Source organism: Anabrus simplex, chromosome 1 (assembly GCF_040414725.1).
Source record: "Anabrus simplex isolate iqAnaSimp1 chromosome 1, ASM4041472v1, whole genome shotgun sequence".
In the NCBI taxonomy this organism is placed as follows: Eukaryota; Metazoa; Arthropoda; class Insecta; order Orthoptera; family Tettigoniidae; genus Anabrus; species Anabrus simplex.
The window spans coordinates 443001755-443019315 of NC_090265.1; the positions used below are offsets into that span (position 1 = coordinate 443001755).

The 17561-nt window shown below is 38.1% G+C and overlaps 1 protein-coding gene across 3 annotated transcripts in view; it reads right to left on the reverse strand.

Annotated features, from left to right (window-relative positions):
• The window catches only part of plx (PTB_TBC1D1_like and TBC domain-containing protein plx), a 624596-nt gene that overhangs the window by 121538 nt on the left and 485497 nt on the right, over window positions 1–17561 (reverse strand). For all 3 annotated transcript variants that reach the window (XM_067135187.2, XM_067135188.2, XM_067135192.2), the window contains 2 exons: window positions 4563–4647; window positions 4119–4244 (listed from right to left, as the gene is read on the reverse strand). In XM_067135187.2, the coding sequence (XP_066991288.2) occupies window positions 4119–4244; window positions 4563–4647 (211 nt within the window). The remainder of the gene's footprint in view (window positions 1–4118; window positions 4245–4562; window positions 4648–17561) is intronic.

The window sequence follows — 17561 nt, forward strand, 5'->3', positions numbered from 1 at the left end:
GTCGTCGTGTGTTGTATAGCCAGGGGCACTGTGCTCAAATCCAGCTGTCTACGCACAGTGGCTGTAGGAGGTGACTGGCTTGGGGGAAAGTGAAAGTAAGGATTAGTGTCCCAGGTAAAGGAACGGGCTGGACCCTTGCTGTGCCATAAGGTATAGAGATTTGTAAATAGACCGATAATTACTATAGTCATTCATAACTGGTTAGAACTGTTTGTGATTAAATGTGTGTGTGTGCATTTATTAGGTCATCCTGAAATAAATTAGAGTAATGAAACAAATGGAGTTTCATTTGTAACAGTTATAATGACAAAGAAAACTAGAAACGTGGAAATTAATGGATAAATGCTATGTGAAGCAATCAGGGAATAGTAGCCTACAAAGAAGGTAGGCAATACTTTTAAAATTATTTAGTAGGGAGAGGTTACTATGTTAATAACAACATGGAGGAGTGGAAGAGAGTGTGATGAAGACCAATGACCCCATTCAACACATAATTTTACAGTCGTCTTCTCAGTAACCAACTGAGTATGTTAAGAAAGCAATTTTAAGTTTAATTTTGTTACTATTCTGTTAAAAGGGTGCCCGCTAGTAACCTAAATCTGTTTTCCCTGTATTTTCACTGGGATATTTCCATTTTCCCTAGGTATTAAATTTAGTGAGACATTGTACATAAGTGTGATGCTTGAGTATGTTATCATACTTTGGAATCATCATCTCCCATGTTTTGCACAAACACTTACAATGGCACAAAGAACTTGAAATAAATGTATCATAAGTCAAACAAGCTACATCATATCATGACGTGGGTTTTCAGTAATCCTATTGTAAACAGACACTACAAGAAACACTACAACCAATGAAAATGAACTACATTGCTCATAGTAAGCCATCAGTCGATCAGTCTTCAAACTAATGCCTGTGTTCATGAGGGACCTTATTCTTGAAATTGGTGTGATTGACTGTCCCAGTTTCTAAACACACTTGTAACAGAAATATACAGGTTAGTGTTCAGAAACTCAGGAATAAGATCCCAGTTCCTGTAGCAAATGGAAGTGTTGTTTGAATACGTATGCTGGTCAACTAGTGTGCATAGAAACAAGCACCACTGACACAATCTTTCTTTGTAGAATTTTTTTCTGTGATAATTTTTCTTCTCCGCAATAATTTCTCTTTAACACTGAGGTGAAATCCGTAATAATTATGAGCAATCCATAATAGTTAGACCCTCTATGTTATGTAAATTACATGGGTAGCTTTTAAATCACTGGGCATTTTAAAAATAACATTAAGAAAAAAGGAGTTATTGTCTTTTTAATGTATAATTATCTTTTTCATTCACTCTCTTTCACTACCATGCACACTCACTCTGTCTGACTTTCTCTCTCAGTACTACTCGCTGCATATGACTCACGTCTCCTCTACGTATCAGTCTCGCTCAGTCATTCTGTTCAGGTACAGTCTTTAGTTTGAAAGCTTAATTTAAACATGACAAGTCATTACCATGTATTTTCCCTGTATAATTTCTGCATTTTTATTTCTGTGTGTTTTTCCTGTTTTTCCAGAAAATGGGTACCCTGTTTAATATACCAAGTGTGAGTACTGGTATATGCTTAGATCTGTATCCAATGTTATATAGATGCTGCACAAAGGACATTTTCAGCTTCATGTAATCTATACAAAATAAAAGTGAAACTATGTCTGTCTGTCTAAAAATTTCACAATGTGTTCTTATTACTCCCGAGAGGGTTTAGGACGTGGCCTGAAAGAAATCCAATAGGTAGATTTTTATGATAAGTAATTTTATGTAATTTAATTACAAAACTGCACCAGGATCGGATTGACCTTGATGGACAGACTGTCACTAGGCGACAGCAACTTACTCTTTATCAAGATAGTCCAGTAAGATGCTGTATATAGGGGGATTGGAACATACTGCCATGTTTCATGAAGTACCTTTCTTGCTAGGAGGTTCATGTAACTAGGCAACTCTTTGCCTGTTATTTGAAAATAACAATCCAACATGCTGTGATCGAGACCTACTTCCCAGACAGTCTGGATTTCTACAAGGACAAAGATTAACATGAATAAATCATCTCAAACTTAAACCAAACACATAACAATAACTCTAATTCTACCAAAGAGTTCGTAAAATATTAAATAATAAATAATAATAATCGTATGGCCTCAGCTACCGTGTGCAGACATTTCAATTTGACGCCATCTGGCTGTCTGCTTGTCAATTTAGACGTTCCGTTTTACTCTAGGCCCCACTAGATGGCAGACCGAGTAAACCGAAACTCTCTTGGGCGTCTATCGCTGAGATTTAATGAATTTTGTCGGGTAAACACCAAATGTGTCACCAGAGATCTTTTACATGCCGACATCGTACGACATAGAGTGTCGAATGGACTTTGTTCCGCCCTTCAAAAATCCGACTACCTCTGCCAGGTTTGAACCCGCTATCTTGGGATCCGGAGGCCAATACTCTACCGCTGATCCACAGAGGCAGCCATAATGAAGAAATCTACAAGAATTCACTTTGTACATGTAAAAACATCCTAAAATTAAACATTCAAAAAGTACCAAAGGAGAGCTGGGTACTACAGTTAGCATTATCTATATATCTAAAAGTCACTGTATGTATGTATGTATGTATGTATGTATGTATGTATGTATGTATGTATGTATGTATGTATGTATGTATGTATGTATGTATGTATGTATGTATGTATGTATGCGGGTTTGTTCCACATCTCCTCCTAAACCACTGGACCAATTTCAACAAACCTTGGTATACTTATGACTTACTATCAGGAGACAAACACTGTGGGGGTAAGATACCCCTAGGGTTGGGGTGGCACAAAAATAATAAAAAACTACCAATATTAGAATCGAATCCATAGTTTTCGGAGTCGTTTAGATGAATAGTGACAATCCAGGTGCCATTTAAGTTCAAGTTCAACCCCCATCAGTATTGGGGTGATGAGATGTGAAAAAGAAAATGTCCAAAATGACCAATATGATGGATGTATTTGTGTTAGATTCCAGAATAGCTCTCAACCAAACTTGGTAAACCTATGACTCACTATCATGAAGAATTACTGTAAGGGGGAAACAACCCTTGGTAACATGTAAAACTAATCGAAAATTACCAATATCAGTGTCAAATTCATAGTTTTCAGAATCGCCAAGACGAAGAGTAACATTCAGGTTGCCATTTAAGTCTATGTTCTGTCCACACCGGCACAGAGGATAAGAAGGGAATAAAAGGAAAATTTACAAAATGACCGAGATTATGGATATACCGTATGTGTGGATGTTCCAATACAGCTCTCCACCAAACTTGGTGCACATATCACTTACGGTATTATCTGAAAAAAATAAAATAAAACCACTTTGGAGGTAAGACACCCTTAGCGCCTGTGGGGGAGGGGTTGACATAAAAAAAATTATTGAAAACGACCGATATTAGTGTCAAATCAATAGTTTTCGGGATCGCTGAGATGAATTGTGACACTCTGCATACTGTTGAAGTCTAGTTCATCCTCCATACCAGTAACTCTTAAACTACAAAATCTTTGTAAAATATTAGTCAACATCATAATAATGAGATCTACAAAAATTTGCTTCACACATAATTAACAGGTAATAGAAAGTCTAAAAGAAAACTTTCAATAAAGTGCCAGGTAATATAGCTAGTTATCAATAAAATTCTTTCTCACTCCTCTCTTTTGACTTTGTGTCATAATATTACATTATTTTGAGTCGACTAAGAATGTGCCTTGAGATTTGGAAAGGTGACAACCAAGCACAGAACTGGAGTCAGGAAAGAAATCTGCAAGGAAAATAATTCAGAGAAGCTGATGTAAGTGACTTTGTCTCCCAGTGTCTACTATTACCACTGCATTCTAAGATGGCTCATACAATCAATACCACTTACTACTATATTTGAATCAATTCCCAGGAAAGCAGGAAGGATTCAGAATCACATTTTCATTATAGAATACAAATGAACAAAAGCTTTACAGAAACTCCAGATTTAATGTTTGCAAAGTGATTGCAATATTTTTCAGTTTAGAAGAAACAATCCAGAAAGTAAAAACATTGGAATACATTACCTGTATGCAGCTGGCCACATCCCTGAGCTGTTTGTGGAGCAGAATTTGCTTGCGATCAGGACTAATGAGGTGCAAGTCTGTCCGTCCCACTTGGAAGAGCATGATGCGGTTGTGATCCGTATGGCCCTTAAAAACAGGAATGTGATCCCATAAATGAACATATCTGATAACAGGCTTGAAGAAGATTTTAATCATAGAAGGTAAACCACAGTTTTAATCACTAATGCCACGTTTTATAAAAACTTCAAAAAATGCAAGAAATAGAATCGATACCAAAAACAATGTTTTTCTCCCACTAATACTAGGTCCATCAACAAGCCAAATTCAGTGAATATTTCATTGATAAACATTTGAATTCCTCTTTTATTTTATCATTAAGTACTATTTTGTACTTAAATTTAGACATGATATAGCAATACAACTTAATAAAAACTGTACACTTACAGAAGTAGTTTCAGTCTTTCTGAGTTCCTGGGCACTTCCTGTGGAGGCTGCTCTATTTCTCATTGGTTCAAGCACCAATACAGAACTGATAACACAAAGAAATATTCCTCAATACGTCAATAATAATAATAATAATAATAATAATAATAATAATAATAATAATAATAATAATAATAATAATAATAATAATAATAATAATGTAGATTTGGTGCACAAAACATAGATCTGTTTGGAAGAATTACACTTCATTTGTGATTTCAGGGGAGTAATTGTGACATTGTTTTGTATGATAATTATGTGTTAGTGTTGTCTAGTGAATCTATGACTCTTATCAATTTCAGGATCATATTTGTTATCAATTTTGTGCCCTAAGTGGGAACCATCTTGTTTTAGACTATAATTGTCCATAGATAATACTAACAAGAGGAGTATTTGATTGATTTATTTGTTTACATTCTTGCCCTAAGTGTCTGACATCTTGTTTCAATTTGCCATTACTCTCATAGAAATCACAAAGAAGACTGGAACTCGATGCTCTCTCCATGATGTCGCCAAGGTCACAGAGTATGTATGCATTGTTTGTTTACTACTTTTGACTTTTGACAGCCATCTTTAAAATGGGCAACCTGCAGTCTTCGCATGGTATTGCATAGGATACATGATCTAGATTTTATTCAAACCTGGCGGTAGGTATAAAACGTGACCCAGTTTTATGCAGATTATGATAAAGGAAGATAACCTCGAAAAAAAAAACCGCTACCTGGGGATCGCCAGGGCACTCTTGGAACCACTGCAAGGAGTGACAGCATGCAAGCCAGTGGTGGTAGGATGGTGAGCAGACGGCCTCCTACCGGGAGGAATCCCAAAGAAATTACAGTCGCCGAAGCCAAGGAACACAGTGTTGTGCAACACCTCCTGACAACAACTACTGAAGGTGCTTTTGCAGAAGATGAAACCACCAAAGTGCGAAAAGTCTGTACTCGAATGAAATGGGGAAATTCTCTCAATGAGTTTATAATAAGGACTTACTATAGAGTTACCAGGCTGGAAAAGGACAGGACAGGTTATCGATAGAAGCTATACACGGTTTTCAAAGCACAGTATCCAAACATACAGGTCCCAAAACAACGAATAGCAGATCAAAGACCTGCAATTGTCATCAAAAACTTTATACCAGAAACAGTTCTCAGTAAGATTAAACAGGAAATTGAAACTGAGCTAATGGGTCCCTTGGAACCTTCAGGTGAGCATGAAAGAATTGCATATGAAATGAACAGAGACACACCCTACACCAACACCATGGCCCCACAAAATCTCCAAGAAACTGAAGTTTACACATACCAAAAGAATGCAGAAAATGAATGGCAAACTGAAATAGAAGATGAATTCCAAAGAGCACTTACTGAGTTTGAAGGTACAGAACCCACGGTTAGACCTATACTATCCAGGCAGCAGCAAACCAAGAAATTCACACAAATAATTGAAAAGTTGAATACCAACATTCTACCAATATATTTAGAAACACACCAGACATTTCTCCAGGTACATACTGCAATCTACTGTGCTGCAGTGGCAGCAATCAGGGCAAATGAGGGAAAAGTAAGATCTGCAAATAGGCCAATGAACCGAATACATAGAGAACCACCATGGCAACGCCGACTCAAATCACGAATTGAAGACCTACGACAGAACATCAATCAACTTACTCAATACACCAATGGTCATCGAAGTCCTCGGCTTTGCAATCAGGTAAGGAAAATATTGAGGAATTCCAAAAACCACTCTACTAAAGATGCAGAAAACTCTCTCATTACCGAATATCTAGATACAATGAAGCAAAAACTAACTGCCCTTGCCAAACGTCTCAAGTGCTATACTAAGGCAAAGGAAAGAAAGGCACAAAACTCTTTTTAATGGGAATGAGAAACTATTTTACAACAAACTTAGGACACCTGAGACAGCTAACATGCAGAATAGCAATGGGATACCAACTGCAGAGAGCATAAGAGAATACTGGTCAACTATATGGGATGCATCCATACAACATAAAGAAGAGGCACATTGGCTTAAAACTAACAAGAAGAAAGTTGAGAATATTGAAAGCATGACCCAAACAGATTTCACATTAGAGGAGGTTGTAACAGCGATTAACAATTTACACAATTGGAAGACCCCAGGAATAGACCGCATACACAATTACTACTACAAGAAATTTACCAGTGTTCACAGATTTCTCACCTGCCACATACAAATTTTCATCAGTAAACCAGATGCCCTCCCACACTTTCTCACTACAGGAATCACGTACCTAAAATCTAAAGATAACAACACGGCAAATCCTAACTATGACCAATCACATGCCTACCAACTTTATACAAAATTAACATCACTTGTAGCAAATAGAATCCAGAATCATTGCAAGGTCAATGACATCATTGGTGAGGAACAAAAGGGCTGCAAACGGTTCACAAAAGGCTGCAAAGAACAATTAATAATTGATAGTATAATCATGGAACAAGCATACCATAACAACCGAAATTTGCACACTTGTTTCATAGATTACAGAAAGGTATTTGACTCAGTACCACATTCCTGGCTTGTTGAGGTCCTTGGAGTTATAAAATTGATCCTAAAATAGTGACATTCCTAGCAACTACCATGCAGACTTGGAAAACTACTATTAACCTCCACAATGGAGAAGAATGTGTGATAAGTGACCTCATATCAATTAAAAGAGGCATTTTCCAAGGGGATTCCCTCAGTCTGCTATGGTTTTGTCTTGCTCTGAACCCACTATCAGAATTACTGAGTTTAACAACATATGGATTCACTATCAAAAATAAGCAAAGAACAATCTACAAAATTTCACATCTACTATATATGGATGATCTGAAACTGTATGCTGCATCACAAAGACAACTTGAACACCTTGTTTCAATTACCCACAATTTCTCCATGGACATCTGCATGAAATTTGGACTCTATAAATGTGCTACTCAGACAATTAGGAGGGGCTCTTTCTCGGCACAGGGCATCCACTCTGAAGCAACAGATATCTCACCACTGACAACTAATAGACCTTGAGAAATTATAAAATGAACAAATTACATCACTAAAGTGCCACTTCAAACATAAATCAGAAACCTCTGCTCTACATAGTGCAATGGTTGTAGCAGATAACGGTTTTACACCCCTCAATCTGAACACCCCGGCTTCACTTACAATGTCATTCTCCACAAATGAGGAAAATATCGTTCTGTGGAAAAAGAAACCTCTTCATGGACGGTATCCAAATGAGTTAAATCAGCCATATATTGACAAACAAGCATTGCATGAGTGGCCGACACACTCGCATATATACCCAGAAACAGAGGGCTTCATGTTCGCTATACAAGATCAAGTCATTGCCACAAGGAACTACAGAAAGCATATATTGCATGACCCGGCTGTCTATTCAGATCTGTGCCGACGATGTAATACATCTCCAGAAACCATCCAGCACACAACCTCAGGTTGTCAATTAATTAATTAATTAACACAGACTAAAAGTACAGACATGACCAAATTGCAAAAAATCATTTACCAGAAATTAGCCCAACAAAATAACCTAATCCACTGTACCACAGCACATTGGAAGTACAAACCCCAATCAGTCTTGGAAAGTGAAAATTACAAAATTTACTGGGGTCATCACTGATAAAACTATTACCTGTAATAGACCAGATATAACTTTTGTAGATAAAAACAAGAAAATCTGCTTCATAATCGACATAGCATGCCCTAATACTCACAACCTCCAATCAACACATGCAGAGAAGATTTCCAAATACACAGATCTGGCCACAGAGATATAAACCATGTGGAAACTCAACAATGTTATCATAATTCCAGTAGTGAATGGATGTAATGGTATTATCCCAAAGACACTACACAGGAACATTGAAGCTCTTAATCTCCACCCTCTCACTTACAGAGAATTACAAAAAGCAGCAATCCTGGCCACTTGCCATATAGTAAGGAAGTTTATTGGCATGAATCATCCACCATACACAGAGGACTAATGAAAATTGTCCACTAATAATTATTGACCATTTATGTATAGTAAATTTCTTATAAATTTGTTTGTCAACAATGTAAGTATATAGCATTATGTATGAAGCATATGTGCGTATATACTAAATAGTACTTCTCCCATGTACATTGTACTGAAGAAGCTCATAAACCCAATTATAAAATTGTGAATTACATATAATAATAATAATAATAATAATAATAATAATAATAATAATAATAATAATAATAATAATAATAATAATAATAATAATACTCTGAAATAACATGCATATAAATCTACTATACATGATCACAGAAAAAGCAAGTGCTTAACCAACTACTTCATGCAACCTCTGTAAATATATAACATAAATAGTTCCTTTATAGACCAATTTTGTTTCACTATTCTGTATGTTTACATATCCTATTGTAAAGGAACTAAACCTATGTTTAACAATAAGGTAGACAAATAGCACACAACAGTAAGCAAATAATGACTGCTCGAAACTACAGCTGGAGGCATCTGCAGTAAAGATATTGGCAAGGTGGCTTGGCAAAGTCCTTCAAGTTCAAGTACCTAGAGCAAGCTTTTCCAACATTCTCTGAGTTTTGGCCATTATTTTGTTTAGACAGCTAGGATTATCCAATCCACTGGTTGTTCTTACTTATGTACTAGGTTAACAGTCTGCTTCATGAACATTTTCACCTAATAATGTCTTGGGCCGATGACCTCGATGTTAGGCCCCTTTAAATAACAAGCATCATCATCATCATCATCATCATCATCATCATCATCATCATCATCAAGCATCATCAATAATGTCTTAGCATGTCTTGGACATATGGGAGTGAAGGATTTCTATTTCCATTTGACAAAGTAGGAACTCCGTATAAGCAACAAGCAAGGTAAAATGTCATTTGCTGGGCTGAGTGGCTCAGACGGTTAAGGCGCTGGCCTTCTGACCCCAACTTGGCAGGTTCGATCCTGGCTCAGTCCGGTGGTATTTGAAGGTGCTCAAATACGTCAGCCTCGTGTCGGTAGATTTACTGGCACGTAAAAGAACTCCTGCGGGGACTAAATTCCGGCACCTCGGCGTCTCCGAAAACCGTAAAAGAGTAGTTAGTGGGACGTAAAACAAATAACATTATTATTATTAAAATGTCATTTGATGGGACACTATCAATATCAATGAGATATATAAAATGAAAAAATTGTAGTAGGAAAAAAAGTGAAAGTGTAATTATCAGATAGGAGAAATGGAAAGAGAAAGAAGGAAATATTCACAAGGAAAAGAACAGCTAATACCGTATTGGTCTGAAAATAAGCTTCACTTGTATGTAAGTCACACTATCCAAATTTGAGGGGGAAAAAATGAAAATACCAACAAAAAAAAAAGACCAAAAAATACAGAAAGAAAGGAGAAAGAAGAGAGATTATGAAGAGAGAAACTAACAATTTTATTTTACGGAATTTGCAGAACACTACAGAACTGCCATTTAACATATACATCAATAATCATGGAAGTCCGCCTCCGTAGCGTAACGGTTAGTGTTATTAGCTGCCGTCCTCGGGGGCCCGGGTTCGATCCCTGGTACTGCCAGAAATTTAAGATTGGCAGGAGGGCTGGTATGTGGTTGAAATGGTACATGCAGCTCATCTCCATTGGGGGTGTGCCTGAAAAGAGCTGCACCACCTCGGGATGAGGACACGAGTTTACCTTTACTAATCATGGAATATGATCACAGACTAAAATGAGAAGCAAAGCATTCTTGAACTAACGCGTATACCAGTATTGTTACTGTATGTGCCGATAACACGTTTCATTGCAGTAATTGGTTTCATCGCTAACTTTGCTATCACTGTTGTCAATATTCACTTAATCACACTCGCCATTTCTGTCACTCTCCTTCCAGAGTACATCAATCTTCGTGCTGTCCAGGTCATTTGACACACAGCACTTTCTGAACCCTCTGACGATAGATTCTGATGTTATTTTGCACCACAAAGCAAGAATGCACTCACACAGAAAACCGGCTGATGGCTTCTTAATCTTGCCAGGTGGTGTGAGGGCATGGTCTCCTTTCAGAAGCCAATCTGAATAGTGTTTCTGGAGGTGGTCCTTGAATGGCTTCTTTATGATGACATCAAGCACCTCAAGGTATAACGATGAGGTCTGTCTTTTTATGAAGCACTTCAGGTGTGAGATGACCTTTAAAGCCATCCAAAACCAGCATGGCCCTCTTACTGAGCAATGCACCAAGTCTTTGATTCCAAACAACAGCTAGCCAATCAATCATCAGCTCAGTTGTCATCCAACCTTTCTCCTGACAGTGAATCACTACCCCCTTAGGAATTTTGTGGGTAAAGTCTTTTATGTTTTAGAATACCATAGTGGGATAGCTTTTCTCCATCACCTGTAACAATTAACATCACCGTTATTCTTAGCTTTTCATTCCCAGTTGTTCTTAATGTGACACTTTTCACTCCTTTCTGGTCTACTATCTTATTGTCTGGCATATCAAAAAAGACTAGTGCTTCATCAGCATTGCTAATCAGATGCAGTGGGTATGAATGTAGCTTCTGCAAAGTAAGATGATGTACCACTGGAAATTAACCAGTTTTTCAACAAAATCTTCTGGCAGTCTCTGTACTAATGAAGTTCATTGATGGAGCACATAGACACTTCTCCACATAAACCAACGGTACCAATCTATACTTCTACGGAATTCTGTCTGCGGTATATTCAAGGGACTTTGCAATTTCCAAGGCCTTTAACTGGATGATTTCTCGAGAGATAAGCATACCTTCTTTTCCCATATCTTGTACAAAGGAGAGAGTTGTAGCTTCAAATTCTGGAAATTTTCCTCATTTTGGTCCCTGAAAGCTTTTCTGGTAAAAGAGAATTGTGCCATTTCTGTTCTGATGCTACCCAATGTCTCACATTTGATTCATCTAACCCATATTTTATACTGGCTTCTCTGTTACTTGTGCTTTTAGCATAACACATAAATGCTAGTTTGAAAATTGCATTCTATGCCAAATTCCTAAGCTAGTTGATATCTTTCACTCCAAGTAATTGTTCTGAGTGGCAAAAAATTAATGTTATTATCGTACTAGAATATCACAAGAAAACTTACAACTTGACTTTTCATCCCATTCTCCACTATCCATCTCATAACACTGTCTAGATCTCCCTGCAGTCGGTCATAATCCTATAATTCATTTACTGCTCTATACAGTATAACATCATCCGCAAATAGCCTTATCTGTGAAACCAGTTCTTGACTCATATCATTTGTAGGTACATATAAGAAAACAAAGATCCAATAATACTGCCCTGAGGGACTTCCCTCTGAATCATTACAGGATCAGATAACGCTTCATCTACTCTAATTCTCTGAGTTCCATTTTCTAGAAATTCAGCTACCCATTCAACCACTCTTATGTCTAGTCCAATAGCCGTAATTTTCATCAGTGATCTTCCGTAATCTACCCTATCAAAAGCCTTGGATGAGTCAGTAGTGATACAGTCCATTTCACATCCTGAATTTAAAATATCTGCTATATCTTGCTGATATCCTACAAGTTGAGCTTCACTGAAATAACCTTCCCCAAACCCGAACTGCCTTCTATCAAACCAGTTAGTAATTTTGCAAATGTGTCTAATATAATCAGAAAGAATGCTATCCCAGAGCTTACAAACAACACATGTCAAGCTGACTGGCCTGTAATTTTCTGCTTTATGTTTGTCACCCTTTCACTTGTACACAGGGGCTACTATTACAACTCTCTTTTATGCAAACAGTCATCAAATAAGCCTTTAATTTTCCCCCAGAAACCTTATCAATCCCAGCTGCCTTTCTAGCTTTCAACTGTTGTATCTTTTCGTGAATGTTTTTATTACCATAGGTACATTTCAGTAATTTGCCAGTATTAGTCACCTCCTCTATCTCAACATTAATTTTGTATGCAACTACCTTTACATACTGCTGATTGAACACTTCTGTCTTCTGTAAGTCCTCATACATACACTCCCCGTTTTCATTAATGATCTTTGGAATTATGTCCTGTGAACCTGTTTCTGTCATAAAGTACCTATCTATTAATATCCATCCATTGCTCCCTAAAATTCATATGGCTGCCAATTATGTTTGCCATCCTAGTAAGCTCTTTACTCCTGCATCCATTCCTAACTCTATTTCTTCCTAATCTCCACCTCCTTAATCTCTTTATTTCCCTGACATATTACAGGGTGTATCATAACTACACTGACAAAAAAAGTCAGGATGCTCTTCATGTTATGTTAAGAACAATTGTCCAATCGAATTATCAGAGACAATTTTTTTAATACCACAATGTGGTGACTTTGTTACTTTTGAGCGTGCAATTCAAACAAACCATATTTCCTATGCCAGAGTGCCAGCCGCTGCCTGTTGCTGTGCGTCAGTGGAGGGAAGGGAGGGGAAGTGGAACTGGAAGACAGAGGTAATGCGCAACACCCTACACATCCTGAACAGAGTCTTAAGGTCACTACTACACCATCGTGAACAGTGCATCGAAGTAGGAGAGGGACGTATTGAACATCTACTATTAATCGGCAATGATAATATTCCACTCAGCAATAAGTCCGATCATAACAAATGGGACTGAAATAATCTGGGAAAATCTATCATTAGCAGATCTAAGAACCATGGAGAAAGTCAAAGCAAGATACCTGAAGAGAGCTTTATGTCTCCCAATGAACACACAATCAAGACTGGTATACGTACTAGCAAAGGAAACATATTACACCGAGGACCTGAGATGTAAACACTCACTACCAACCACACTTCAATACACACAGATTCTTGAAGAAAGGAGAAAGAAATGCAAAGAAATATGGCCAGAATTCTACACAACTGACGCCATGATGGAGAGGAAATGGACCGGCACAAACCAGGAGCTACGACATGTAGTAACGAGGTTGGCTATACATGGGTTCCACCACAAACTCTGCGACGGTGCACTACCACGAAGTAAAAGAAGACTGCGAGTGCACGCTATGTGGTAAAAGATGTGAGCGGTATCACATAGAGGTATGTAGGAAAAGAACCAAAACAGTGACTGAGTACAGCAAAGAGACCTAATTATAATATCTTAATATCACCAACTGCTGTATAAAGAATTTCCATGTATTAATGTATTAAATGTAAATGTACCAATTGGCCATTCGGCTGCAAAAAAATTTCATTCATTACTATTTTCAAACCACTGAGTGTATTGTTTCCTTCGTTCAGCATTCAGTCCATTTACAATGTTGTGAGTGAAGGAATACACAATCGTGGGGCAGAAGCGCTGCATCTTTGAGCATGTTAAATAATACAGAGCAACAGACGAGAGGAAAAACGATCTGGTGCATTCCTCGACTGACGAGCGTGTCTGAATTACAGTGTGATCTTGTACTGTGTGTGCAGTTACGGCTGTTTAATGAACAAACTGTGGATATTGCCTGTAAAAAACAATGACAATCCTGTGTGAGTCAAACGAAGAAACTTGTGCATACGCGTGGAACATTACCACTGTCTCCATCAAACACCCCACTTCCCCTCCCGCCCCTTCTCTTCCCTGAAGCACGGCAGCGGCGCTTCATCAATTTGAATCGTGCACCCGGATGTAACAAAGTAACCTAATTTTTTCAAAAAGAAAAATTTTCTCTGCCAATCTGATTGCACAATCATTCTTAAGATAACACGAAAAGCAACCCTGATTTTTTTTGTTGATACAGTTATGATACACTATGTATAATGGGTCCTTACCATTCCTTACCACTTACCTGTTTTCACAGTCTTCAACAATTGCTTTAAACCCATCCCAGAGGCTGTTTACATTTTTATTTACCGTTTTCCATTGATAATTACTTTTTTAATTTCCCTATGCCTCTCTTATTAACTCTATTGTATTGCCTAATAGTCCTACTTTAATGATATTCCTTTCTGTTACATTTATTTTTAATTATGACAAAAACAGCTTCATGATTCTTATACCATCTTTCACTTCAGTTTCTCTATAGAGCTCATCTGGTTTTATGAGCACCATGTGTAGAATACCTTTCCCTCTTCTTGGTTCCATGAAAAAACTTTTTGACAGAATGGAGAAGGATAAACTTTGATGGTTTGTGCATGTTAAAAGGATGGAAGAGGGAGGGATGTCAAAGCAGATCATGAAAATCTAAATAGACAGAGGGAGGGCAGGTAGACAGGTAGACTCAGACAAAGGTGGTTGAAAATATCAAGAATAGTATAATTAAAGAAACCTGGATTGGAACACAGTTAAGGAGGAACACTGGTAGTCAGATAGAGGAAGGTGGAAAGGTACCATAAACAAACCAACCCAGCAGGAGCTGGACAAGGGAAATGGATGGTGATGATGATGACGACGACGATGATGATGATGATGATGATGATGAGGAGGAGGAGGACTGGATGTTTGTGTCTGACTTAATACACTCCTCTTCATGTAAATATACATACACCATCCCTCCAGATACAGTTAGCATCAGGAAAGGCATCTGGCTGTTAACTGGGCCAAATCCACCTAACCCAGGAAGCCTAAGCCAGGAAGAAGAATGGTTTGCTGTATAATGAAAGAAAACAAAAGTTGAAATAAAGGAGAGCACTTATTCAGCTAGTTTGCAGTTGTGATCAAGCAAAGGCAAAATGTGAGTTTTCAAAATGTTTTCCTTTCAGGCCAAGTCTGAAAGCTGGGTAGACACCGGTTATCATATTTGTAAGTTGGAGATAATAGACATGAAAATGGCTTAAATAATTAGGCCCAACTGATATCCGCAAGTGAGTAAGGGATGATACAGTGTTCAGTGAGATTAGTGTAACTCAGTCGGAAATACACATAAGGTCTATGTACTGGAGGCAGAGGAGTAACAAAAACAAACACAAAAACTTAGAAGAATAGCTTCTATATTTACCCTATTTCCATTAAAATTACTTCCTTGTAGAAACACTAAGGAGGAAGATGATCCTGCTTACGACAAACTTTCAGGAGAACACATATTTAATAATATTATACAGAGATAACAACCACCTCGGCTAGGCAGCCCCTTATGTAATTTAGTGGTTGTGAAAATTTACGTTTTGAAATGGAATAATTTCCTTACTATCACTACGCCATCAGAATCAAGCAGCAAACTCACTTCTGCACTACAAGTTCCTCGTGTTGGTAGAAAATGTTCTTATACAATAATAAAGTTTTATTATGAATCCACCTGTTCAATACATTATAATGTTGTCACATTTAAAATAACTTCATTAGTTAAAAAGTTTTATTTTCATCTTAATGTTGCTGGTAATCCACAGTCTAACGTTATTCAATGAACATGCAATTATTTCCAGAGGTTTTTTTTTTTTTTTTTTCAGTATGCTTATTATGGTAATCTGGTGACTTGGTATTATATAAACAAATCTCTTCCTTGGAGGCATCGACTAAACATTCAACTACACATAGACACTGGTAGCATTACTTCAATAATTGTTCCAAACTAAAATGGCTAAGAAAATGGCACAATATCTGGCATTTATTGGCATCCAACCACCAAATGGCATGCTAGGTCGATGGTCACACGACAACATTGTGTTCTTGTGCCAGTTATGATGCAAGAAATATCTCCGTCTATACAAGGCTTTAGAGACTGATGAAAAGGTTATTATCCAAGATGTTCTTGAAACAGGAACAGTGCAACCAGATTAAAACTGGATGTGCCGGTGGCTATACAGCATGACATTGTCATAATTGTCTTCATAACATGTCCGGATTTTAGGGGTTTCCTTATCAAACCACGACATGGTGGGTAAAACCTTCAACGATGGACGACAGTGTACGGTTGACATGCCTCGGTCAAGTTGTCCTGGTATCAGTTACGAGAACGTGCAACTAGTCAGTGGTTTGCTGGAAATGGATACAACCCAGACGATTCACGAGTTAGCCTGAGAGACAGGCATACCTCGTAACACTGTGGTGATTCTGGTGGGCAACTGTGATGGAGTTATCTTAATGCGACAATTACAATTTGCACCGATACAGATAAGTTTTATGGCGACGGTGGGATAGGAGAGTGGGAAGGAAGCGACCGTGGCCTTAAATAAGGTACAGCCCCAGCATTTACCTGGTGTTAAAATGGGAAACCACGGAAAAAGTTCTTCATGGCTGCTGACAGTAGGGCTCGAATCCCATCTCCCGGATGCAAGGTCATGGCTGCACAGCCAACTTGCCCGGTAGACAGACAGACAGTGAACATGCATATTACTGTTAATTTTTATAACATCACCTGCAACCAGCATTGCACAAGAAAGTGACACTTTTTGCAGATGCCCCCCCCCCCAATATCTTGCAAGACCACACTCAAGCACATCTCGCGCAACCAGTGGCTGGCTTATACACTCGATGGGGCTGGGAAGTGTTCTATCATCCCCCATAATTCCCAGACTTAAGCCCCTGTGATTCTGACTTGATACTGAAGATGAAGGAAACACTTTGTGGCATCTGCTTCTGAACTGTTTCCGAAGTTCTGTGGGCAATACTGCTCTATTCACACCATCCAGAGAACAGGCAATGTTACAGGGATACTACAGCTTCTACATCGCTGTCAACAGGATTTACACATTGTTGGGGACTACACAGAGGGACTGTACATGTTTCATAGGAGTATCTCTTTTATATCAGCTGTACTTAATAGTTGTTACAGCCCTCATATGACTTGATTTGTCGGCTGTTTGTTCCTTTCAATTACTTACATTGACCTACTGGGATTCTGTTCTCATTCTGTGTTTGCCCAGTGTCCCCAATCCCGTATCAACTGAATTCTTTATCTCTGCTTCCCCCCCTTCATCCAGCTTTCTTGTTATCCTACACTTCCCAAGTCAAGACTGAAGATCTGCCTGGCCTGCATGGCTCCA